Raw genomic sequence first — 26,869 nt, forward strand, 5'->3', positions numbered from 1 at the left:
AACCTCAAAAAAAAAAACTTTTTTTTTCTAGGAGCTCTACCACGAGCAGTGCGACTTTGTATGCATCATGTTCGCATCCATTCCTAATTTCTCGGAGTTCTACGTAGAGCTGGAGGCCAACAACGAGGGGGTGGAGTGCCTGCGGCTGCTGAACGAGATCATCGCTGATTTCGACGAGCTGTTGTCCGAGGAACAGTTCCGCTACATCGAGAAGATCAAGTCCACTGGGGCCACGTACATGGCCGCCTCAGGTAACTCCTGTCCTTGATTAAGCTTTGGTTTCACAGGAAAGCGATGCCGTAATATGAGATCGCAAAAAAGCACTCTTATAGATGTAAATGGAGAGCGGTAAACACCGGGCGGCGTATAAAAATGATGCAATATATTTTGACGGCAGACAGTACAGCGAGAAACATTTGTTGCAACATTTTTGTTTACCGTCAAAAACTGTTTTCATTTACGTCATATTACGACCGCTATTACGGTACCACTTTTCTAGGAAACCAAAGCTTTAGAGTCCCGTTAGAATCCCTCCATTTTGGCTCCAAGAAAAAAAAAACTGCAAAATTGTAAACAGTTAATTTTCTTTATATCATGTCAACATTGGAAAAATTATGACATTTTCGTTAAAACTAGAGCGTTTTCAGTTTACTTTTTGTTCATTCAATGTGCACTGAGACTACCTTCACTTTTTGTTCGAGTTGATAGTAACTACAGGTCGAAGATATACTGCGCACTTAGTGTAAATAAGACGAAAACTCTGTTAATTTTGTATAGATACAGGTATATACAGATTCATTAGAATTTGTTTCCGACTCATTTCATAAAATAACTCAGGAAACTGCAAACTGCTTAGTGTCTATCGGCGCAAAATGACTTGTTATTTGCACCTACTGACACATAGTGACCTACTAATCTCTGCTATGAAAATGTGACTATTATCGCACTAAAAAAACGCAACTACTTAACGGACTATATGCCTCTATTGGTATTAAATTACACCCCCAATATCTAGTAAATGGCTAAGACCGTTGTCAGAAGAGTCGCCAGACAGGTCGGTTCAAAACCGGTCCTAAACTGACTCCCACGAATGATCTTAGCTATTTACTAGATATTGTTAGTGTAATTCACTGCCAGCCGGGGCATTAGTTGTGTCCCACGATATCATTATTTAAAAGTAAAAGTATTATTTTGACGTTGACAGTTGTTTAACCGCATTGCGTACCCTATTTTATTCTTAACGAATAAAATTAAAACATTAAGTGAGAAATATAAGCAGCAAATTGTGTGTTTACGCTAAAAGAGAGAAAGATAGGTGGACGGAATTTTTCCTCTCTTCTCCCACCTCCAATCTCAAAAGAAAGGCCAGCGCGTTCCAGTAGGTTTAAATTTCCATCTCCAGATTCAGCTGTAAAACTACATAAAATATAACGAATATTTAACTAATTTAAAAATCGTATTTTTTATTTGCACATGGACAATGAAATATTTTACAAATCATAATAATTAGCATTTACTGAAGCACAAAATATCAATTGACGCTCTTAAATATGAATCACGGGTGGCCGGTCAAATTAGCATCCATTGTTTATTTAGTATCGAGTGACCGCACTTTAGATTAATAAAACAGATTTTCCATAATTAGCTGCGGACGCCGCGGCACTGTTCATAATTTATGGACTTGAAAATGGCCGGCGGAAATTGACATGATTTATCTTTTATGTAATTAGGAACATATCAAACTGATATACGAGCCCTAACAAGTAAATGTTCGAATGAGCGATAATTTTAGCAGTAACAGTTGATAACTTATTACATTATCTTAGTTCCCGCATCCTCAAAATAAGTTGTCAGTTTAACTGAAAGCGATAATATGTCCCAACTGATAAATAGTGTAAGGAATCGAAAGCAATAGCGTGATGATACATGTGTAAGGCGCTGCAGTCGAAGTTTTGTCAACGAGGCTTAAGCCCGCACTAGCTCTCTCTCTTTCGCACACGTCTGTGCGATTGCCGTTTATATTGGCAAATTGACATGGCAGTCCAGTAGTTTTAAAGTCTATGCTGCTCATGAAATCACAACAATTTGGCGAGAAAGAGATTGTATTTTCTAGCAGGACGGTGCATCATACAGTCAATCTTACAGAAAATAGTTTGAAGATATTAAATTTTTATTCAGCTGATTCTCAAGCAGACCAGACCAAAATGTAGTTGAAACATTATGACACCACACGAAAAAGTCCTTGTCCAAAGGGCAATTCCTGATCTCAAAAGAAAAATCCAGGAGATTTGCGAATTACCAAAGAGAATTCGCACTATTATAAAAACCAAAGGAGAAGTTACGAATTACTAAATCATTAGCAAACTTTTCCGACCAAACATGTACTTATCATCACATTTTAGAGCTTTTGGCTAATAGTGAAGTTTAACTGTTCCTTTCTAATAAATACTAGTCAGTCGACTATTTTAACAACTCAATTTGATTTGTGACAATCATTATTATATAGTTGAGGTGAATTTTAAAAACATTATTTAAAAATCGAATCAAATTTAAATAAATACCATTCGAACATTTAATTGTTAGGGCTCGTGTTTATTTATTATCTACACCAGTGGCGAGTGACATATTACATAAAACTCATATAACAATGACAACCACGTCGCCTTTAATCAGCGTGAACTCGTTTCCAGGATTAACTCAAAACACGTGCGACATGCAGAGCTTCAAGCACGTGACGGCAATGGCGGACTACGCCCTGAGGCTGAAGGAGTTGCTGGAGGAAGTGAACGAGCACTCGTTCAATCACTTCAGGATCCGTATCGGGATTAACGTGGGCCCCGTGGTGGCGGGCGTCATAGGGGCCAGGAAGCCTCAGTACGACATCTGGGGCAACGCCGTCAACGTGGCCAGCAGGATGGACAGCACAGGCGTTTGTGATAAAATCCAGGTAGGCCAAGATATATATTTTTTACTTTATTTAATGCCTTGGTAGATTCACTGCGTGATAACATTTAGGCCTTTTATGTCACAGACATCAAAGCGCGGGGAGTTCTGAACGTCAATAACAAAGTGGGGTAAACGAAGCGAAATTGCTGTGATATCCTACTTTGTTTATTACTACCCGCTTTTGAAATATGATGTAAAGATTGTATCAGGAAATAATAATAGCCGTTTTACTCCCGTTTATGTTTTGCTTTATTCTCATCTCTGCAAGAGGTAATTATTTATCAGGGCATGAATTTTTAATCTTCCACGAGAGGACAAAGCCTCAGAAATCAATTTCATTTCACCGGAGTCATTCTTATCGCGTCTCTTTTTTTAAGAAAGAGGTTTATGCGAGGAATTAAATATTTTTCCAAATGGTGTAAAAAAGCAGTTAAACTACCACTACTACTACCACTACAACTACCATTTTCGCAACTATCGCTACCAGTATTATTGTTCTTGTTCTCCGTCCTCTTCTTGTTATTCGTCTTCTTCTTCTTTGTCTTCTTCTTGTTGTTGTTCTTCTTATTGTTCTTCTTCCCTATTATCTATTTTCTGCCTTGTTTTCTGAGCATACTGCTACTGGTGGTATTATTATTATAAAGTTGTAACTAGAAAGGTAGGCAAGTCCGCTGATGCGGACTTAACCTTTCTCTTCGGCCCTCGGGCCGCGCTGCGCACGACTCGAACACCGCTGCGCGATGCGTTCTCTGTGGGTTGGTAAATAATATATAACATTTTCCCAAAAAAAAATGTGACCCACCCGCGATTCGAACCCCGGACCTTCGGCTTCGCAGTCGTAAGTTTACAAAATTAGCTACGGCGATTTAACGCTGGGTGGAGTCTGCACGGGCTATTTGAAACGTTGGTTCTCCGCGAATGTACACTACACAAAAAATTGAAAATGTTCAAATCAAGTTTTATCGCCAAAGTTGCCTCTCTAAAAGATCGAAACCGGTGCATAACGGCAATATAAAGGCTCACCGTGGCCCGATCGGCCGGGCAAACGCGTCAAATGACAAAATTTATTTTGACGTCTTCACTGACGTTTGTCTCCATATCTGTTTAAATATCGGATATACTTCGGATATCTCTCTCCCACCGAAAAAAAATATTTTCGGCGAGGACTCTTTTTAAAGTGGAAATGTCACATATAAGGCACGAACAGATCGCCTTCAAAATACGACTTTTAGATAAAGGAAGGACCGAGGGGCCTTTCGGGCCCCACGGCTCGCCGCTGCGCGGCTCGCGAGGAAAGCTTTTGATAATACCATACGTCTCTTTTCGCGGTGGAGTGTCAGTTTCACTTTAATAGATATTGTTGTTGCTATCATTTTAATTATTGTTGTTTGTCACTGTAGATGTCGTTTCAATAGCAATTATTGTGATTATTGTAGTTGTTGTAGTGGTAATTGACAGTGGTGGTAGTGTTGAATCAATATAGAGATGGTTAATACATACATGATTTCAGAATACAGCGATTCTGAAACTTTGCCAAAAACTACATAATGCCTCATCACTATTCAACAACCTCGATTATACTGTAAAAATGGAATTACGAGTTTGATTTCTTTTTCCAGATAACTAAAGAAGTTAACCAAATTCTCCAAGCCAAAGGTTACCCGACGACGTGCAGGGGATCGATAGAAGTGAAAGGCAAAGGTTCCATGGAAACTTTCTTCCTGGAGGGGCCGGCTAGAACTCCTCAAGGACCTAATATAACCGTGAACCCTCTAGCTAATATTAACTCTGATAGTAAGATGTCTCAATTTGAAAAACCTATGACAACTGTGTTAGGAACAATTTCCGAAAAGAATTAAGTTATTTATTTTTTACTTTGTTATTTAACGTAGCTTCCTGCGTAGGATCCGATGTGTTGTGTACAAACCGACAATAATTTTCAACGATGCAATAGAAGGGAAGGGGGGTGCCGGATGTTACGCAGGAAGTTCTCTTAGTTTGAAATACTCCTGTAAATACTGTTATTTCCAAATTTATTTTTATGTATATATTATTTTTTAATAAAAAAGGAAACTCTTCTCTGACTCGTATTTATTTTCGATCCCCTCATTTAACCCATTGAGAACATCAAGCGAGACTGTTTTGCTCCCTTCCCTGTGAGTTGTGCACTCCCTCCATGTCATCCCGACATCTCCCCAAGCTTTGAAAAGCTTTTTAGGTTCAGAACGTCGTTCACATGTCAAAACTTTTTAAATTAAATTTTTGAATTTTTGACTTGCAATAATTTTACCAAGTAGGCATACTACCAATGTTCTACATTTTATTAAATTCAGTAGTGGGAGAAGAACAAAAACAGAGAGAGGAGGAGGAGGCAATAAAAGAAATTCCTGGGTAAAAAAATCAAAACAATTTTGAAAATACTAAGTTTGTTCTGTTAAAATGTATGTCATCTTTTCTGGTAGTACTAGAGTCATTTTTCACAAATTTGTTAACTGTAAAATAAAGGTCGGACGCGGAAATATCAGTTTTCGAAAATTGCGCACTATTATTGCAAAAGGCGATGGATGTTGATGAAATTTATGGAAAAGGTCAATCCAATGACCTTTCAACTGACCGTAAGATTGTCGCTCCAGGTATTTGTTAATTAATTTCCTCCGTTTTTTTTTTAATTAATTGTTTAATTACTAAATGTTAATTTTAGAAGTAACGAAAACGTATCGAAATAAAAAAATTTCAAAAAGTTGAAATTAAGTAGCCGTTTACAAGATTAGGCAGAAGCTGCTCGGGAATTCGCTCTTTTTGCATTAAATAGAGCTTATTTTTACGGTAATTAAAAAAAGTCACCTACGCCTCTTTGTTCCCAATATAACTTCTTTTTTTATAACGTTAATTGTTCATTAACGGACGTATCTGACCGAGATTTTAGAGACAATTAAACAAAGGGCTCAACTTTTATTTTCAAAAAGTTTTACATTGACAGTCCAAAAACGTTTTAGCGGCAGTAAAAGTTAACGGTAACGAACGGCCTGCAGGCGGGAGAAGGAACGCCGGTTTTGGAAATAAAAGTTTAACCCTTTCTTTAAGTGTCTCTAAAACTTTAGTCCATACGTCCAATTAACAATTATTAGACATTATAAAAATAAGGTTATCTTGGGAACAAAGAGGCGTAGGTGATTTCTCTGTTAATTTTAAATTACCGTAAAAATAAGCTCTATTTAATGCAGAAAGAGCAAATTCTCGAGCAGCATTTGCCAGATCTTAGGACAAATTGTTTATAACGCTATTTTGCACGTCCTACGTTGTTAGTTGTAAACGGCTACTAAATTTCAACTTTTTGAAAATTTTTTGCTTCGATACGTTTTTTTGGATCAATTTGGAACCTACATCTACGATCCAGAATTAACGTTTGGTAATTTAACAATTAGTTGCAAAAAAACAAACGAAATTAATTAGCAAATAGCTGAAGCAACAATTTCACGGTTAATCGAATCGGCGTTTGCCACACACATTGGACATTGGATTGATCGTCTTTTCCATAAATTTCATCAACATCCATCGCTTGTCACAATAATAATGCGAAATTTTCGAAAATTGATATTTCCGCGTCCGACTTTATTTTACATTTAAAAATTGTTGAAATGTGACTTTAAGCAACTTAAACAACATGAAATGGCTAATATACCGATAGGTCGTCTAGATTTTGGTGGGCAGTACAAAAAAGTAAAAAACACGCAACTTATTTGCAATTTTCCAAGCGTCACTTCTTCCGAGTTACTTTTTTAATATTATCATTCTACATACCCTTCCCCGTCATAAAGTACAATAAAATGTCTAATAATATTTTTTTCAAGTTTTATGATCTAATTGGAGCACGAGGCCCGAAGGCCCGAGAGAAAGTCAAGTCCACTCCAGCAGACTTACCAGCCTTTCCAGTGTATATCGTTAAGTATCGTTAGTAAAAAGAGATTCAATGAGTTTTAAAATACAACCAACGCCTAAAAGCTTAAAGTGCTCTGTATGTTTTTTTAATACTTTTATATTAATTAGTTCTACCTATGCTATTATGGTTCCAATCGCAAAATTAGTAGTTAACTGTGTAGGTACCTGTTCACTTCTTGCTTCTTAGCTGATAGGGCCTGCCCAATAGCACGTACAGGAAAGAGCTCCCAATATGCCGCCACATCCTCAATAACGATTCCATCCTATCCTGGACGTCTTCGACGAGAGGAAACGGCGAATACATCGTATACTTCTGGTCGGTCTCCTCCTGGTCCAGCACCCCATCCCTAACGAAAGTATACATGTAACAGGAGGGCGATTCGCCGACAGTGTGGATTTTGTGGAAAACCCCCACTTCGACCGGAACGCGGTCCCCTTTCTTCAACGGCACTCCTATCGACTGCAAGGTCTCCTGATCCTCCATCTCGAACACCACCTTTCCTTCCAGTACCGTAAGCGTCACGTTCTGCAAGTCGCTGTTGATGAAGTTCTCCAAGTACATGCCTGAAAATGTAAAGGAAATGAATGAAATCAACGTTTATCAGTCTCGCGTCTACCTGGAAAATCGGCGATGAACAGCACGTCGCTGTTGTTGGACCACGAGTAGACCTCCTTGCTTATGTCGTTCATGGTGGTCCTGAAACCGCTGTACTCGGCGAGGACGGGCATCAGCCACTCTACGGGTTCGTAGGGCGACCAGTTGGCTTTCAGAAGGTCGTAGTTGGGGTCGTACATACGCTGCTGGAAGCGCTTGTTCAGCGAACACCACACGTCCACGTAGATAGAGATGTTGTCGGATGTAATGTAGTTGGGCATGTCTTTGGGTTGAAGGGAAGACACCGATTCATCTGAAAAATATTCACCGTCATGCTATTATGTCGTGGCTGGAAGATTACATCTTTTAGTTCATCAGGCGTAATTCTCTAATGGAAAATTCCATGCTTCTGTTATTTGTCTTTGTTGTCTTTGTACTAAGGATTTAAAAATGTAATTCTTTCCAAAACTAACATACGAAACATTCCCTACGTTGAGTTTCAGCTCAATTATAGAATCGAATCCGTTATATCACTTACGTCGACTTACTTTATTCGATTCCGAAACGAAAGTATTATTAGAACTAATATACGATGTGCGTGATCACTAATGCAGATTAAAATCAACACAAATAAAACATTGTTACATTCGTACAAAACCCACATTTCGTCAAACCAATTTTTTATCCATTTTCATTTAGGTTAAAATCTTTGACTGCGTTGAAACTGTTGTGGTTACTCTCCTTTTCCCTTTTCCCACAAACATACGTTATTGACTAAATCCGACGGTCCAGAAGACCTCCCTGTCGAATTATTTTGGCAGAAACGTCTATTTTTCAGTTCAGAAATCAAAAAAGCGAAACTTTTACGTCGGAATGCATGGTTTTTGGTGAGTGACCTTCTCAAAGGTCATTCATAATTCAAAAGATAAATAATTGTTAAGAGTGATGACTAGAATAAATGAACTTCAAGATCTGCAAAAAATAGGCATTATAATTTAAAAAACATGCTAATCCTAAACAGATCTTGAAGTTTCTTTATTATTCTTTATTATTTCATTCTTGGGATAATCTTCCAGGGTCACTTTCTGCAAAACCTGAGCTATGCGTTCTGACGTAAAGTTTCCCTTTATTTTCAGTTCTGAAGTAAAAATAGTCGTTTCTGTTATAAAAAATGAGTTGTCATTCAATCCATATATATTATGACCTTTAAAAAGTGTCAAGGTCAAAGCCAAGGTCATAAATTCACAACTTCTGAAGCAGGTGATTCTCGCCAGAATCACTCCCGACAATTCTTTATTCTTCTCCGACGTAAAATTTTCCGCATTTTTAATTTTTGAAATGAAAAATAGATGTTTCTACTAAAAAAAAATAAGTTGACTTTCAAATAACCTTGAAGATATGGGTCAGTGTCAAATTCAAGGTCATCACGAGGTGATCGCCAATAAGCCGAACAACTTTCGTTACAGTTTATTTTCACGAAATGACCCCTTGTTCGAACTCCGAAATAATTAACTGGTGAAATTAAAATATAAAACCAGTTAGTCATAAAATTATTTTAAAAAACTAGAGCTCGACACTTCAGTGCTTAAATAAAGCGGAGAGATGGGAGATCTATTTTTTCGCTCCGTGGCTTATTTCGTTCATTTCATTTCACGCTTTGGTATGGGCCGTTAGCCGCTACATCTATAGAAATTTCTCATTCGAGCTATGTAATAAATTAGAGCAGATATAGAGATGGAGATAGAGCAGTAACAAAATGTCGTGATTATGAACCTATTTTGAAGGCTGGATTTAATATCGGTGTAAAAGGTATATTAAAAATCAAATGGATAAAATAAATCGACTCGTACAGCTGCCCTACTGGGTGTTCGTATAAGACCTAGTTCTCATGTACGTACTGTTACCTCGTATGTTGTCGATAATAAATAATTATTTATTTTAGCAGAAATATATCCTTAAATGGCCATTACTTCAAAACTTTTGTAGAAATAAGAAACAGAGTAATGTGTGGTCGAACATAGTGGAAATTCTGGATAATTGTAGACAAAGATGAGAAAAACAATAAAATTAACCATCTTTTTTGACACATTCTAACGCCTGATAAAGCAAAATATACACAAAACATTTTAATGATACAGTTTCAAGGTGCACTTTTCACTTGCAACAAGATGAGACGCTGGTAATTTTATTTTAAAATATTTAGCAATTATATTATTTTTTTAATTTCCTCGTGATGCCACTGACTTCGCACGCAATTGTCGAGCCCTGATAATAACCTTTATTATTCCTCTTTATTACGCTGTCTTCTATATTTTTTTCTTAAACAATTATTCTTCAAAAAAAAATTTAGAATACGAGTACGTATTTATACTAGATTATACAATATTAATAAATTTTTTAGGCGGCGAAACACCGAAATTAGAATTTACCCACGTTTCGAGTATCTTTGGGGAGTTTTGGTTTTTGCGCAAATGAAATACAAATCTAATTTCGAGGCCTTTGAAATGCAAATATTTGTGTTGTTGGCGGAGAATTTTTGTTCCTCTAATTGAATGATTTAATTGGAATTTGAGCCCGCCGTCTCTGCGTTTACTTTGCGTTTGGAATTAGTAAAGCAATTGCCACGAATTCCATTTAGTTTTTTAAACAGTGAAACACAAAATTTTTTGAATCACTCACGTTTCTTGTCTTCCAATAAATTCCCCTTCAGGCAATGAGCGTACTGGACACACATGTCGGCGTGTTTATTCCACCGGTCGTTTTGGGTCCACGCCCCGGCGTCCACGAAATGTTCCCTGCCGGAATCGTTGTCCACGACCTTCACCACCACCAGGATGGTGTCCCAGGAGTGCACCATCATGTCCCAGGAGTAGCCGTACAGGCCCTTGGTCCAGTTGTTATAACCCTACAGTAAGAAAATATTTTCTTTTTTTTTTAATCACCCTGTGTGCCCTACCGACTAACCTTTGTAATAAAATGAGAGTATGGCAAGAACAGCTGCAATCCGCAGTGGCAAATTAGCAGGGCTGCGACAAATCTGTGCTTCCATTTCACGTTATTTTCCAAAGACTGGCCTTTGTGCTGGTTTGTTTTGTCGTCGGAATAAATACAGTCCGAGGATGGCGACGGATCCGTATTAGATCTCGTGAAAAGGCTCTGGATCCGACGGGGCCAGGTCTCGACGCAGAATAGGGGCATGGTGGCCAGACAGACGTAAGGAAACATACCTGTAAGGCAAATAGGGGCCTGAGGGTAACGTTGATCCTCACAAAAAAGCTTGTTTATCCGGCAGTCTTTTAATGCCGTTGAAAATGAAAGAAGTGCTTGGACGTAAAAGAAATTAAAAATTCATTACATTTAGTTGAAATTCATGCATTAAACAACGTTTTGAATTTTCAACGATGTTTCACTAAAGGTCGACCAAAGCGGACGACATTCACAAAATTATTTCATTAACATGTAGCTAAAATTTTCGCGCATGTTTTGAATTTTCTACAAAACAACCCGAAATCCCAGAAATCCGCTTCGCGTCCACCAAATACGCCGGTCAACAGTGTGAGATAGTTGAATCTAAAGGCCGAGCCAGGAAAGGCAAAAATCGAGTGATGATGCATTTGAAAATCCATGTTGGGAATTTGAGGGAGCTATCAATACGTGGGATCGAACGTCTACCCTCGTCAAAAGGTACAATTACTGGTCACCAATGAAGTGTGACTCTTACTGTATATAATCAAATCAAATTTATATACAAAATGTATATAATAAAAATTATACTCAAACCAGTTCATTATGAATTACTCTCTTATTACCAGCATTGTATTGCAACAAGCTCAAGATATTTGTTTCTCTTGCGCTAAAGGAGAACTGAACTCCGAACCGTATTCAACACTTTAGCAGGCAGCCGTGTTTACTGGAAAATCAAATAAACCGGGAAAGGTTGTTGCGCGCTCTCCCCTTTCCCCGCCGCGCCAGCTCCTGCGAAATTGGAATTCAAATAAAATTGAAAATTAAATCCCAATTATAACTTTCTTTTCGCTCGACTACAGAGCTTATACACAACAATTCCCGAGACTGAGGCCACCGAGAGGGAGATGAATTTTAAGTGCTAGAACTTGGGGATTGTTGGAAATCTTCTCGGACTTTAGAAAGGCGACGACAGAGGCGTCGACGAAAGTTTGGAAGAGGAATTGTGGGGTAAATTAAATGAAAATATTTTATACATACATTTTTTTTTGAAATTCTAAAAACTAATTATCCCAGAACTATATTTCCAAAATAAAACGATTGAACTGAATATGAAGTAAATTAAATTTTTTTTGGAACTCTAATATTAAAAATTGAACAGTTTTGATGAAAGGATAGAGTATATCGATCGATTAAAAATAAATAACTACCTATAGGGTGGTTATATTATTATTAGTGTCAATTTAAAGTGACGAATAACTTCTAGTTCTAGATGACGTGATTCTATCGTATCTTCCCGCGAAATTTAAATTTCAACAAGATTTTTTACAAAAGTAAAACAGATAGGTGAGTCGTAACATATAAAATATATCATATCCTAATTGTCAATGCCTACTTGCACGAAACAACCTATCTACTGGGGGGGGGGATGTAACTCAATGCTGGACGGAGCTGTAGTACGCAGAGTAGTTGCATCATTAGTTAAGAAGACAGATTATTTTATTATTTTAAGCACGTCAGAGATGTTTAAGAATTTCTGGGTTGTGAAACACTGCCTTTTGATTAAAATGTTTTCAGTGGAAGAAGAGCTTTAGTGAATTTATTTCGATTCCCATGACACTGGAATTAAAGAGAAACAGGTAATGTATAAATTATTCAAAGATTCCTTTATTCATCCCGGCGGCATTCTTGATCGCAAGGCCCTTCATTAAAAGTTTACTTGTTACGGTGATTACCAACTTTCATTATTTATAAGTTAATCCTAAATAAATTAGCGCCGGTTTTCCGGGCGTTGCGTTGCCCGTTCACCCTCCCTGTTAGGAGAGAGATGAATACCTTTAGAAAAAAACGGACTACCGCAACTCCACGGCAATTCATATACCTCATAAAACTCGGTTAGATAAAGACAGAGGCGTGCTGTTTGCCGAATAAAACAATCCCATCTGAGGTTCCCAGTAAATAAAATATAAAAACTCAAAACAATACTTATTCTTAAGATTTACCTTGGTGCGACGGATGAGGCGTGTGGGGGACCAATTCTATGGACGTCTCATTTTAGAGGCCTTCAAATATTGTTAAAATATAGAATAAATAGATGTATCGATGTTTTAGTCGATATCATTTTTTTTTTCGATGTACATTATTTTTTCTACATTTCGCGAACTTGTAGGCAAGGTTTCACCTTTATTACAGAACTGCACATTTCCACAACATTGCTCACCGAAATAACAACGTTTCGTGCTCGAATTCTCTTACATACATTGGTTGGCATACATGTTTTTTATCTGCCAAGTTGAAAAATGCCTTTACCACTTGTACGCTTATGACACGCACTGACGCGCCTTCGCGAAGTCAAACCGTGCAACATCAGTGGTCTCTATTTTTGCACACACGTGCAGGCTGAGGATATTATAGAAATACTATACAAAATGAACGGCATATTGTTGTGGTTTATTATACAGGGTGAATTATTTTTATTTCACCAGTTAGTTTCGTGAAAATAAGCCTTAATTATAGTTGTTCAGTTTGTTGGGGGTCACCTTGTGACCTTGGACTTGACCTTGACGTATATTATCAAGGTCATCTATTTTTTTAATAGAAACGTCTATTCACGTCACTTCATGAATGAAAAGTGCGGAACATTTTACGTCGGAATACTTATTTTGGTTTTTGCGAAAGTGACCTTTGAAGATCATCCCAAGGTCAATTTTTCATATCATTCATAATTCAAAAGAATAAATAATTGTTAAGAGTGATTCTGGCTAGAATCATCGACTTCAGAGATTGTGAACTTGGATTTGACTTTGAGCGTTTTACAATGTCATTTTGAATGACAATTTTTCTTTTGTAACGGAAACGACTATTTTTCCTTCAAACTTAAAAATAATGGAAAATTTTACGTCAAAATACATAGTTCAGTTTTTTGTTGAAGTGACCTTTGAAGATCATCACAAGGACTATTCTGCAACTTCTGCAACTCTTTTGTATGTCGAAATAGTAAAGAATAATAATGACACTTCAAGATCTGTTTGAGATCGAATGTTTTTTAAATTTTTTTAACAGATCTTGAACCTTCTTGTTTTTCTATTTCGATTTACAAAAGAGATGCAGAATTGACCTTGGGACGATCTCCAAAGGTCACTTTCACCAAACTAAACTATGTATTTAGACGTAAAATTCCTTTATTATCAATTTTGAAGTGAAAACAGTCGTCTGTCACAAAACAAAGAGTTGTCATTGAAAATGACCTTGAGAAAGGGTTAAGGTCCAATCCAAGGACATAAGTTCATAACCTCAGAAGTAGATAATGCTAGACAGAATCACTCGGTTCTTTATCCTTTGACTTATGAATGTGATGTAAAATTGACCTTGAGATGATCTTTGAAGGTCACTTTTACCAAAAATCAAAATATGTATTCTTTTCATTTCTGAAGTGAAAAATAGACGTTTCTGTTTAGAAAAAAAATAGTTGACCTTCAAATGACCTCGAAACTATGGATTAAGGTCAAATCCAAGGTCATCACGAAATGACTCCTCTTCGGAATAATAATTGACTGGTGAAATTAAAGTAATTCACCTTGTATATATGAATTTACAGCCTAATATTTTGACACTGGAGTAAGTATTAGTGCAATTATGAAATTAGAATACTGTTATATTTTAAAAGGAATAAAAAAATTAATGTAAGCCCTGTGCTAATTGATCGCGCTAAAAACAACCCGCACACATAAGTAAAGAGCATAGGCTTCTTGCAACCGCGGAAAATACGTAAATAAAATAAATGTAAGCCTTAGAAACAATCCGCACAAAAAAGTAAGGAGCATCGGCTTCTTACGCCTGCGGAAATTATATAAGGGAGCACGACAGACCATTCTTATTACTCACCAATACTGAACAGTCGAGAATTCATCAAATGGAAGCAAGCACAGAATAGCATGGCCACGGGCCTAGTGAACTCCACCATCATCCAAAATCCTATGGTCAGATCCAGGAGGAAGCCAAACCAGTGGACGACAAGGTAGTCGATCTTATCTGAAGACAGTACGTACCTGAAAAAAAAAAAAATAATAAAATGTGTAAATTAATATTTCTAAATGGCAGGATATATTTATGGTACTTACTGGAAAGGTATGAAAACCCAGTGTCCTCCTATGTCCTTCATGGAATAACCCTCCAACCATTCCATATCGATTTTCTTCAGACCCGCCAAAAAGTACAGCAAGAAAAACTGATACTTCAGTATAAAGTAATTCCAATATGGAACGTGTTTGTTTTTCTTGGATTCGTCCAAGTACCCGTCCAAAGACCTAGGATTACGAATCACGACATTAACTATTTCCAAGAACTTTACAGCAACTCACAAAAAATGATTGGCTGAAGATCCCATTAACAGAATCGTGACTAGTCCGAAGAGGTAACTGTGGTTGTTCCAGTACGACTTATCCAGTAACAAGATATACCAGTACGGTACTCCAAAGAGGAAAACGCTCCATCTGAACTTATATCCCAACATAATTCCACAAGCACCTAAAAAATCGCCTGTAATAGATTGCTTTCAATATTTTTTTAACAAATTTAGTTACCAAACCACATCGTACAGTACAGCATACACATGCACGGAAAACCTGGATTCGTCAGTACTGGAAATAACGGAAAATGACAATCTCTGGGATCCCCCCATCTTATATCTATGTCCGAACCGCCCCTCTCCTCAGGCAAGTCAACCAACATGAGCAAACCTGTAAGTAATGGTTCTAGCTCACTCAAAGTTAAGTAGCAAAAGAAAAATATAAGTAACGAAAGTGACGTGTTGCGTTATGATTAACATAATTATCGAAATTCTAAAATCAATATTGCAGAATCATGTATAACTAACGATATTGTGAGAAACAACTACTCTGCTGGCTATATGCCCTGTCCAGCATTGAATAACACCGGTAATATCTATTAACCACCTAAAAGCAATTGTTTCTCACAATAACATTAGTTAAAAGAATCATTTAGCCTGCTGCGGCACTATTCATGTTGTCATAGTGCCTACAGATTAAGAGTAGGTAGAAAGGAGTAGGTACAAAGCAATGTCGTGCTAGTAGGCATTAATAATTAAGACACGACATACTTTGTAGGTTAGGTATACATCACCCACATTAGAATTCATTGTATTTGTATTAACATCAAAGTTTTAAATCGAGCTCACTGAATAATTCCATCCCGTTTCTAGAATCCTGAAATTTGTAACACAAATCCCTGATTTACCGACCAATTTCTCTCGAAAATCGTTTCCGACAATGCATGATTCAACGGACTAAGAGTTGTACGAAGTATTAGGACGTTAAGGTTTACAGAGAACACGATTTTTTTACTCCAATTGCGCATTGGAAGCCCGAAGCTGCTCACCTCGTAATCAATCACCTCCCACATAGAGGATTAGGAGGAATTTAATTTTGTAGAGCGTGTGAAAGGACGGTTCAATCGCTTTCAGTTAAAATAAGGGATTTTTTTATTGGGGTATCCATCTTAGACTTGGAATAAAGAAAAAACTGGGGAAAGAGCAGTGCGTTGGAAAATGAAGGATGTAATTCACGAATTATTATCCCGGAAATTAAATTATTAATTGAAAACGACTCGAAATCGGCTATAAATGAATAAAGAAAGTTTACTCTCAATTAATGAAGACTTGCAATTTCTTTTTAAAAATTATTTCATGTATTTAGTTCATTTAACTCGAGTCCAAAAATTTACGTCAACAAGCTACAGCTCATTGAGCTATGTGGATGTCATGACGTCACTAAGGAACAAGACTGATTAAATCTTGTTGCAACTTTTTGTCATTTTTAATTATCCAGAGCTGTTATATAAACATTTTGACATAGTTCATTTTATTATACAAAACAGGGAACGTTTTCTCATACGTTAAACTTGACACAATATGTTGGGTTATGTTCATGTTCAGACTATATATTTAAACTGTCTTTCTAACACGATTCATACATTCATTATTAACTTTAATTGTCTGTTTTTATAGAAAATATGTATAGCTATTATTTGTGTCAAGTTCCTTGCTGACGTCATACGCAGAAAGTAGGAAAACAAAACACTTACAGTACACTTTTTTATTCTATGAATGTTTTCCATCTAATAAACGTTTATTTTTAATATTTACCTTATTTTCATAAAACTATTTCAAAATTTTAAGCACTCAGAAATATTCTCAGTAGGCCAATCAATAGAGGTTTTGTTTGTGACAAAAATATTAGTAGCAAACGGACTGTGCCATAATGTAAAAGGTAGCCTGTGGATATTGCTTATATATTTCCTACTTCAATTTACCACTAATTATTTTTTTATGGTTTTATAAGTAAAAAACTAAAAAAATGGGTTTTTTTGCTACAAAAAATTAATTAATGGTAGGTAAAAGTAGTGTTATTTTGACCTTGTCTATACGCTCCCAAGAGATTTATTAATTTATGTAGTAAACACTTTTATCAGCGTACCACCATTTCATATACTAAAACAGAATTTTCTCTCAGTGTATAATATGTATTCAAAACTGTACTATAAAAAATATATAAGTATTTCGAAATCCTACCGAGTTTAAATATGTATGTGACTATTTCACTTACCAAAAAGGAATCTAACAACACCCAAACTCGAGGGGTCAGTAGGTGAGTACAGATATCGCACGACGTCGTCATAGCTGACCTCCCGAATTTTTTTCCACCTCTCCTTAAACTGGAACATGTTGTATTGCCTGATTTTCCGATCGCTGCCCATTTTCCTGCAACAAAATCATCCTGTTACCAGGAAATGTCTCACACCGGTACGTTTACGGCCTCTGCATCCTCATTTCGAAGCAGATCGCTGGTGTCAAGCTATTGCAATTATCGCTTGGCTCGGACTGATGGAATTGAACTCTGACTTCAATCTAGTTGAGTTAACGGTACTAAGCCACATGGGATATATTTGTTTACGAAGCGTTTCTAATAACGGGGGAATAATTTGATGGAGAAATATCGTCTTTTTAATTTATATACATTCTGTCAGCATTTCCTTAAGTGTATACAGGGTCCGTTTAAAACTCTCCTGATATATGAAAATTCAAAAAGCGATATTTTCTAGTGCAGAAAAAATGTAATTAAACTAAGGATTAATGTTTCTTAAATTTTTAACTTCGTTTAAAATGCAAATTAAATGTTTATGCTTCCCACATAAATGTTTTAAACACTATTTTGGAGCCGAAAATCTTATTTAAGTTGGCAAGTTTTTAAAACAGTGAAGTAGTGTTTAGAACTATTTATAGGCCAATCAATAGAGGTTTCGTTTGTGACAAAAATACTAACGAGCGTTCAAATAAAAACGTGGTCGAAGTTGGCTCTGACACATTGGACGTAGGGAGTAGCTTATAGCGACCAACTTAACCTCATTTCTCAACGAGCTGTATAGCAGCTGTCAGTTTCAATAACGTTAATGACTATATAACTTTATTTTAAAGAATAATCGTGATAACCATAACAAACAATTAAAGGAGCTGCGGAAAGTGTCCCCCTCCTTGTTATAACAATAAATTAAAGCAGCTGCTGAAAGTGTCCCCCCTCCTTGTTCCAAGCACTTTTCACACCTGTTCCTCAAAGAATTAAAGACATTTTCTAGGTAAGGCCACAAAAAGAAATCACACGGCGTAATATCACATGATGTTCAGCATTGAGACTTATTAGTCGATTTTGGAAAACTTCCCTCAACATATTCATCGTCTCGCCTGCCGTATGTGCCCTTGCGCCATCTTGTTGAAAGTATAAGTTTGTAATTTCGTTTTCTTCCAGCTGGTTAACAAAAGGAGCGATAATTTCATCTCTATACCTTTGCGCAGTAAGACTACCATTAAAAAAAATAGGTCCATAAATCCTCCTTCGATTGAGAGCACACCAAACTCCAATTTTTTGAGCGTGTAGAGGGCCCTCGACAAAAAAGTTATCTGGTTTTTCAGAAGACCACATTCTCATATTCTGTGAGTTTACGTAACCACTTAAATGAAACCAGGCTTCATCAGAAAAAAAGGTGATATTATGAAGTTCACCGTACTTAGTTGTTTAAAAACCATTCACAAAATACAGCCCGTCGCGGAAAATCAACTTCATGAAGTTCTTGCTGACAAGTTAAACGATAGGAGAACAAATGCAAATCTTTTTATAACACTGTGTGGTAGGTACCGACTGATACTCCCACATTTGTGATAAAACACGTACAGAAGTTCTTGGCGCATTTTCCATTATTTGTTGGACATTTTCTTTTAATTCTTCTGTTCGCTCTTTAGGTCGGCCGCTTCCTTCTTTTCTTGTTACACTGCCCGTTTCACGAAAAACATTAACACAACGCTGAACTGCACTTTGAAAAATGTTGTACTCAACAACGCCGGGAAATTGATTTTGAAATTCTATGAAACATTCCTGAATAGAATACTGTCATATTCCATCAATCTTGCGTCAATTTCTAAAGTAGGACTCTATGATAAACACTTTTTGTTCTTGAGAAAACACCATTTTAAACGCTTTTTAAAACGAAAATATTCAAATTGATAGTGGCGATATAGCGTTTTGACAGATGACGTTTAAGTTCATTTGCTATACGCTACGCCCTACGTCCAAATTTTCAGAACCAACTTGACCACGTTTTTATTTGAACGCTCGTTAGTAGATGTATGCTTATATGTTTTCTACTCCAATTTACCAATATATTAGTTTTTTGCTTAAATACCTAAATTGATGAAGAAATAAAGAGACAATTTGTAAAGAATCGAAATACGAATAAAACGCTAGGTCGATCGGATAATTAGAAACGAAGAAAATCCGGAAAAATTTAGCGATTTTTTAATTAATTCATTACTCAGCCATTTTTTAAGTTGTAGAGATGACCCTGTGCACAAAAGCAGTGAATTATATGTATCCTAAGTATGCATAAAACAGGCGCTGACGGACCATTAGTTTTGGCACAATTCCAATTTGAATTTTTTGGTGCACTATATTGCAAAGTTTCTGGATGCGTTGGAGGTGGTCCGATTTCAATATTTCAGCCGGATTTTAAAAGTAGAAATACGATACTACAAAACGTATATTCTAATTTACCGATAAAATGATGCGAAAAAGGTGAAAAATTCCTCCAATCAGCTCAACAATTTAAAAAATGGCCGAGTAATGAATTTTAAAAAACCGCAAAATTTTCCGATTTTTCCGGGTTTTCTTCGTTTCTAATTATCCGATCGGATCGACCTCTCGTTTTATTCGAATTTCGATTCTCTACAAATTGTCTCTGTATAGCATTCAAACTGCTTCGTTAGTTTTTTTGCAAAAAATGTTTTTAAAAAATTAATTAATGGTAAACTGAAGTAGGAAACATATAAGCAAATATCTACAGACTTTTATATTTTGCTTGCTGATTTAATGCTTTATTGATTGGCCTATTATCACAGCTTTTATTATGAAAATAATGAGCCTTAAATTCCCTTTGTTTAATTTTTTGTCGCCATTTTTAAGACTATAATTTTTGTAAAGTTTATGAGGATATAATTTCATGAAAAATAACAAATCGATTTTCAACACTCAACTTCAAAAGCCAATAATTCTACAGGGTGAACTTGAATGAAATAAATTTATTAAATATGTAACGTTATTTTAGAGTATTGGTAGGTACTCAAATCCGCGAGATTGTCCGCCACTTCTTAGAGATCGTGTATAATTTCCAATGAAACAGGAAGTCGCATAAAACAAGTTTTATTATCACTTTAACCAACGCAACTTAATATAAAAAAAAAATTCAAAGCACCGACAGCTCATAATTAATTTTGAACACGATGTACATAGATACAAATTTTTGTACTTCCAAATAACTCCAAAAATAGTGTTTTTTAGAAATAGAATAAGGAATGTTCTTTTTTATATGAACTACATTTTTTTTGTTAAGTGCACGATCTACGTTGTGTAGATTTATACGTCACTTGTAAATTTATATACACACTACACTTACACTGTACACAATTAAGATATCTCTTTCGATTTTCGAGATATCGGACTTTCCATTACTTCTATAGCCGTACTGAAATTTAAATTTTTTCACTTTTAAAGATTCTAACCAAAACTTTTAAATTTATAACAAATCGATTTTCAACACTCAACTTCAAAAGCCAATAATTCTACAGGGTGAACTTGAATGAAATAAATTTATTAAATATGTAACGTTATTTTAGAAAGTCTTAGGTAGGTACTCAAATCCGCGAGATTGTCCGCCACTTCTTAGAGATCGTGTATAATTTCCAATGAAACAGGAAGTCGCATAAAACAAGTTTTATTACCACTTTAACCAACGCAACTTATAAAAAAAATTTTCAAAGCACCGACAGCTCATAATTAATTTTGAACACGATGTACATACATAGATACTAATTTTTGTACTTCCAAATAACTCCAAAAATAGTGTTTTTTAGAAATAGAATAAGGAATGTTCTTTTTTATATGAACTACATTTTTTTGTTCGGTGCACGATCTACGTTGTGTAGATTTATACGTCACTTGTAAATTTATATACACACTACACTTACACTGTACACAATTAAGATATCTCTTTCGATTTTCGAGATATCGGGCTTTCCATTACTTCTATAGCCGTACTGAAGTTTAAATTTTTTCACTTTTAAATCCTAACAAAAACATTTAAATTTATAATAAACTCTAGTTAACGCGACGCCTATTTCTACTCTACAACAAAATATTCTAATCGATCAGACATAGACAAAAGGGCAACAGCTTACCTCTTTCGCGGGAAACAGGTGGTTGTTTGTTGGACATTCGGCAAAGATGCCCGTTTTATCTATGAGAGGGTTGCCATAACAACGCTAAAATAAGCGAATCTTATCCAATCGATAAGTCCGTAATTTGTTCTTGATGGTGTGGACGGGGATTTATTGTTTGCCGATTTTGTTTTATTGGGCGATCTCGGGAGGCCGTTAAATTTTAATCCGAGACCCCCACCTACGGCTTGGTCTAGAACGAGGATACAGGCGACATTGAAAAGTGGGAAGAGATCGACAACGGTGTTATTATAACAGATACAGGGTGTTTTGTAACGAAAGGGACATACTGTAACGGGAGGTTCCTGGAATCAGTTTCTGCACTTTAATGCAAAAGTTAATAACAACAAACTTACAAACATGAAACAAAAAATCGTTAATTTTTTTTATACATGGTAGATTGGTCCAAATTCGGTATACAGGGACTTACCGAGAATTCAAATTTAATTAGTATTATACCATATTTTATAGGAAGCGCTACATAGGCCAAGCAAATAAGATTTTTACTCGAAAAAAGTCCTATCCGCGAGATTATTGTAAAATTGTCTAAAAGAACATAATGCAAGACATCTCTCATCTCGTGAGTCAAAAACTTTTATTAGATAACTTTTCTATTTAAACAAATAAGTGAGGAAAACAGTTTTTTCATTTTGCAGGGAAAACCATCGATTTTAGCGAAAAGTGACTCTTAGACAGCTTGTAGGGAGTAAAATTATCTACAAAATGAGACTTGTTAAATTAAAATCGGTTAATAAACAAAAAAGTTATTGCAAAAAAACAAGAAAAGTGCCCATTTTTTAATTTGTTTATAACTATCGCATTTATTGTTAAAATTTTATAAAACCTATGACAAGTTGAGGGTTTTGTCATACTTTAAAAGTGTGCCAAAAGTGGGCGCTGTAGGTGCAATAGTTTTCGCACAATTCAATTTGTTTATAATGGAGGCTCCAAAAGTTATAAACTTTAAGCCTTTCTACAGGCGTTAATTTTCAACAAAACATGATTCTGAAAGCGTCATTGTAATCTTAAACACGTAATTAAGCGACCTATTGAAAAATATCACCGTTTTGTTGACATTAACATTCTCAAATTGTGCACTAAAAAACCGTGCGTTTTTCGCTTATAAACAATTTGAATAAAATTGTTGCTATATATGCTACCTCACCGAAAATAGATACATTAGATAGCTGGCAAAAAAATACAAATTTAAAAAAGCACCCTCTACGACCAACAGGAGCCAAGATAAGAATTTTTTTTAAAGCGTAGCGCAATTGTCTATAAATATTAAGACTTGCATTTTTCGCAAAATAAAGTTTACGACGTAAACTACGATTTCACGTGAATTGCATTGAAAAATGTGGAAAATTAACAACTCACGAGCCCTTTAAAGAGAAGGTACTCGCTAAAGTAAACTGTCCGGCGGCCGTCGGCGTGGTGGGGGGGAAGCTCGTCCAAGCGAGTCGCGCGCGCGAGAAAAGTTCAAATTGATGCGCACTGTAAATTTTGCAATATCTCGGCTTCTATTCATCGTAGACTTATTTTTTTTTAAATTGAGGTAGCTCGACGAAAAAATAACAATGGGCTTATTTACGAATTCGTAGAATAGCCCTGAACCCCAGAAAAAATACATCTTTTATAATAATTTTTTTTAAATTTACAAAAATGTCACAGAAATTATTGTTAAACGAAATATTAATTAAAATTTCAATTTCGGAATTATTTTACCATCATTAAATAAATAAATGAAGCTATCGTTCATTTAAAAAGTTATTTTCCACCAAAATTGATGGTTTTCCCTGCAAAGAGAAAAAACTGCTTTTCTCACTTATTTGTTTAAATAGAAAAGTTAGTTAATAAAAGTCTTTGACTCACGAGATGAGAGATGTCTTGTATTATGTTCCTTTAGACAATTTTACAATAATCTCGCGGATAGGACTTTTTCGAGTTTCTCTTTTATTTTCGCTAATTTTTCTGATGTAATATTCGGAATACAATGCACATGTAAAAGGTCGCAACTTTTTTCGACACAGTTTTCAAGAGAAGAGAATATTATTACATTTTGATGCATAGGAATTACTGTTTGTACCAACTAATGAATGATCATTATTGAGCAAATGTTCGAAAAATAATAGTAATTTTTCGATTTTTTTGCTATTTTTGATAATGTTTCATATTGCGATTTTTGCAAAATCTGGGGGGGGGATGCAGCTTAAAAGACTTCAGATTTGGATTCAGCACATCAAACTACATACGAAACCTACTTGATTAAGTTCAGAACGAATTTTTTTGCTCGAACCAACGTGATTTTCGGCGAGTTTTCACTATTTTCTGCCAATTACGCAATATTTTGGGGGAGTTTGAACTAAACGCACTTCAAATTCTGATTCAGCACTTCAAAATACATAGTCTATTGAGTCAAATGTTTTTTTAATAATCTTAAATTAATACGTATTTGCAAATAAAGAAGTACATTGTAATCAAAATGGAATTGCATTGTGAGAAGCATTAGTATTGTGATACGGTTTATTATCATGTCTGGAAAAAAACTGTAATCGCTTTAATTGAACAGAAATGAATTGAAAATTGAACAGACAACATCCAAGCTGAAAAAGTTCTTGAAAAATCTACCCCTTCGTACGCATATAAGATGACGCTGTTCAAAGTGCCCTATCTTGAAATCCGACAAATTTCAAAGGCAGTAACGATGGCACAGGCCGTATCGAGATAACAGCTAAATTTAAATACGAGGTGCCCTCCTTAGTTACCTTGATGTCCCGGATAAAGACGTTGTCTGTTCCATTTAGCCTCTGGGAACCAATTTAACCCAGAAATATGTGCCGCGTCCTCTTCCACAGCAGCAATAAAATGTGGGTTGCTACCCTTTGGGGGTAATTTCATATTCATTTATACGCCGGATTAAAGTTGTTTACCAAAAGTCAGGCGGCATCAGTGTCACTTTGGGGACTCGGGTCCATTTTTACGGTTGCTTGTAATGTGTAGGATGTAGGTAGGATGGGCCTTTTATTAATCTTGCGCGGCATCTTCCTGCTCCTCGCACTCTATTTTAAACTAAAGCAAGTCCGCCGCGAGGTTAATTCTAAAACTATTGTTAAAATAAAAGAGCCACACTTTGCTATACTCGTTTTATTCCAATTTAACAACTTGTTCAATATTTAATATACAAACATTTTTTTTGATATATCTAACTAGACACACGTCTTCTAGAATAACAACAATAATAAAATCTGTGTATCTAAGATACAATGCCGACGGAGCATATGAAAGAACTACAGATATTTAACAACTATACCGTGAAAGTCGGGGTCGAAACGCTTGTAAGGACTTGTTTTACAATNTATCGAGATAACAGCTAAATTTAAATACGAGGTGCCCTCCTTAGTTACCTTGATGTCCCGGATAAAGACGTTGTCTGTTCCATTTAGCCTCTGGGAACCAATTTAACCCAGAAATATGTGCCGCGTCCTCTTCCACAGCAGCAATAAAATGTGGGTTGCTACCCTTTGGGGGTAATTTCATATTCATTTATACGCCGGATTAAAGTTGTTTACCAAAAGTCAGGCGGCATCAGTGTCACTTTGGGGACTCGGGTCCATTTTTACGGTTGCTTGTAATGTGTAGGATGTAGGTAGGATGGGCCTTTTATTAATCTTGCGCGGCATCTTCCTGCTCCTCGCACTCTATTTTAAACTAAAGCAAGTCCGCCGCGAGGTTAATTCTAAAACTATTGTTAAAATAAAAGAGCCACACTTTGCTATACTCGTTTTATTCCAATTTAACAACTTGTTCAATATTTAATATACAAACATTTTTTTTGATATATCTAACTAGACACACGTCTTCTAGAATAACAACAATAATAAAATCTGTGTATCTAAGATACAATGCCGACGGAGCATATGAAAGAACTACAGATATTTAACAACTATACCGTGAAAGTCGGGGTCGAAACGCTTGTAAGGACTTGTTTTACAATCAATGATTCACGTATTTTTTGAATGTTTTTTTTTTTCATATATTTTGACGTTGTAGTACCATCCATTGAGTTTATTAGCTGGTTCTTTATATCTGGTACTACCGCCATGTTTTCAGTGCTTCAAAGTGAGATTTGTTATTACTGTCACGTTGACGTTAATTATTTAGTTGACGTAAACTTTTTTAAAGAAATTGTGAAGAAAATTACTCGTTTCGGTACTGAAGATACTGACAAAAAAAATACCAAGTACCAAGTATAAAACAAACAGTTCATCAAGTTCCGCAGTGAAAAAACATGTAGAATAGACAAGTCTCCAACTGCCGAATGTTCTGGAAGATTATGCTTTCAAAATATGAAGAGAAGAAAGTGTAAAAATTATAAAGAAAATGTAACTAAAACAATGTGCATCTTCACAGCAAACCAGTTACAAGAAATGTTTTATGAAAAACATAAAATTAAGTTGAATTTTCTGATGTAGAATTTGTAGCCTCCAGAGCTGATCGAGATATTATGCGAAGAAATTACAGTGCGATTCTTTAAAAAGAATTTATATTTTCTATAAGAACTTTTTTTAGGATTACATACATAGATATAAAATATGATAGGTTTATCTCCAGTATTATAAGATATACAAGACCGTGCATAAGTGTAAAGTATAGTTCTATCCGATCTCAATTGAAAACAAAGAGCTAGGCAGTATGTACCAGGTTCGATCGCTACATGACAACTCGGCATTGAAATATTTCAAAAACTTGTTCCCACATTTATTGAACAACATAAATTCAGTTGTCAACAAATGGCCTAGCAGTGCAGTGCAGCAATGCGAAATTTGGTGTGATTCAGGTAATTTTACTTCATTATATAGGCACCTTCTATGACTGATTCATATTACAATTGCAAAAGGGAAAAATAATAGGGATATTTTGTTTACTAATATTATTACAACAAGGCATTTTGGAGACCTTTTGAAACGGAACAAAACGAAATTTACCATCAATATAATAAAATTGTTTGAGGACATAAATAATTAAAATATGTTGTTGGCCAAATGAACATATAATAGAAATTTTCTACACATTATATACAAATTATTATAATTTTTTACCTTTAGCAGAAAACTTTCTTAGGGACGCCTATGAAACTCATTAAATTTTATTGCTAGGCGTTTTTATACATATTTATCTGACTTCGGAGAGATTATACTACACATTTTTGCCTATACGTAGGTACTAATAGAATATGTAAAAATAAACAGAATATTTTATTTAAAAAAAAAACGAATACCACCTCGTTTTTTTCTTTTTTTTTTTTGATAAAATAAGTGAAAAACCATAATTCACTGTTCCGATATCATCAAAGGCATCGAAATTACAAT

General features: G+C 35.6%; 2 protein-coding genes across 4 annotated transcripts in view; one reads left to right on the forward strand and one right to left on the reverse strand.

The window, feature by feature from the left end:
- LOC108907225 (adenylate cyclase type 6) overlaps window positions 1-5,030 on the forward strand; it is a 309,463-nt gene extending 304,433 nt beyond the window's left edge. For both annotated transcript variants that reach the window (XM_018710803.2, XM_018710804.2), the window contains exons 24-26: window positions 32-251; window positions 2,691-2,947; window positions 4,566-5,030. In XM_018710803.2, coding sequence (XP_018566319.1) covers window positions 32-251; window positions 2,691-2,947; window positions 4,566-4,805 — 717 coding nt within the window. In that variant the 3' untranslated portion in view covers window positions 4,806-5,030. The remainder of the gene's footprint in view (window positions 1-31; window positions 252-2,690; window positions 2,948-4,565) is intronic.
- LOC108907226 (vitamin K-dependent gamma-carboxylase) lies at window positions 265-17,572 on the reverse strand. 2 transcript variants are annotated; one of them, XM_018710806.1, is made up of 11 exons: window positions 17,287-17,572; window positions 15,247-15,402; window positions 15,025-15,190; window positions 14,785-14,970; window positions 14,549-14,712; window positions 10,445-10,707; window positions 10,160-10,385; window positions 7,503-7,793; window positions 7,051-7,449; window positions 4,514-4,516; window positions 265-559 (listed from the first exon to the last, which is right to left on the reverse strand). In XM_018710806.1, exons 1-9 carry the CDS (start codon window positions 17,435-17,437, stop codon window positions 7,055-7,057), a joined length of 1,998 nt encoding a protein of 665 aa, XP_018566322.1. In that variant the 5' UTR covers window positions 17,438-17,572; the 3' UTR covers window positions 265-559; window positions 4,514-4,516; window positions 7,051-7,054. The 2 variants fall into 2 exon arrangements, with proteins under 2 accessions (XP_018566322.1, XP_018566321.1); XM_018710805.1 differs by lacking the exon at window positions 4,514-4,516.
- Window positions 17,573-26,869: the final 9,297 nt, after the last annotated feature.

Source organism: Anoplophora glabripennis, unplaced genomic scaffold (genome assembly GCF_000390285.2).
Source record: "Anoplophora glabripennis isolate ALB-LARVAE unplaced genomic scaffold, Agla_2.0 scaffold249, whole genome shotgun sequence".
Classification (NCBI taxonomy): Eukaryota; Metazoa; Arthropoda; class Insecta; order Coleoptera; family Cerambycidae; genus Anoplophora; species Anoplophora glabripennis.

What these genes read in the sequence shown, in the direction of transcription:
- LOC108907226 (XM_018710805.1), bottom strand. Translation starts at nt 17,437, where the DNA reads ATGGGCAGCGATCGGAAAATCAGGCAATACAACATGTTCCAGTTTAAG. An exon ending in TCTTCAGCCAATCATTTTTT is followed by an intron (nt 14,971 to 15,024) that starts GTGAGTTGCTGT and finishes TCGTAATCCTAG; the next exon opens with GTCTTTGGACGGGTACTTGG. An exon ending in ACTCTCATTTTATTACAAAG is followed by an intron (nt 10,386 to 10,444) that starts GTTAGTCGGTAG and finishes TTCTTACTGTAG; the next exon opens with GGTTATAACAACTGGACCAA.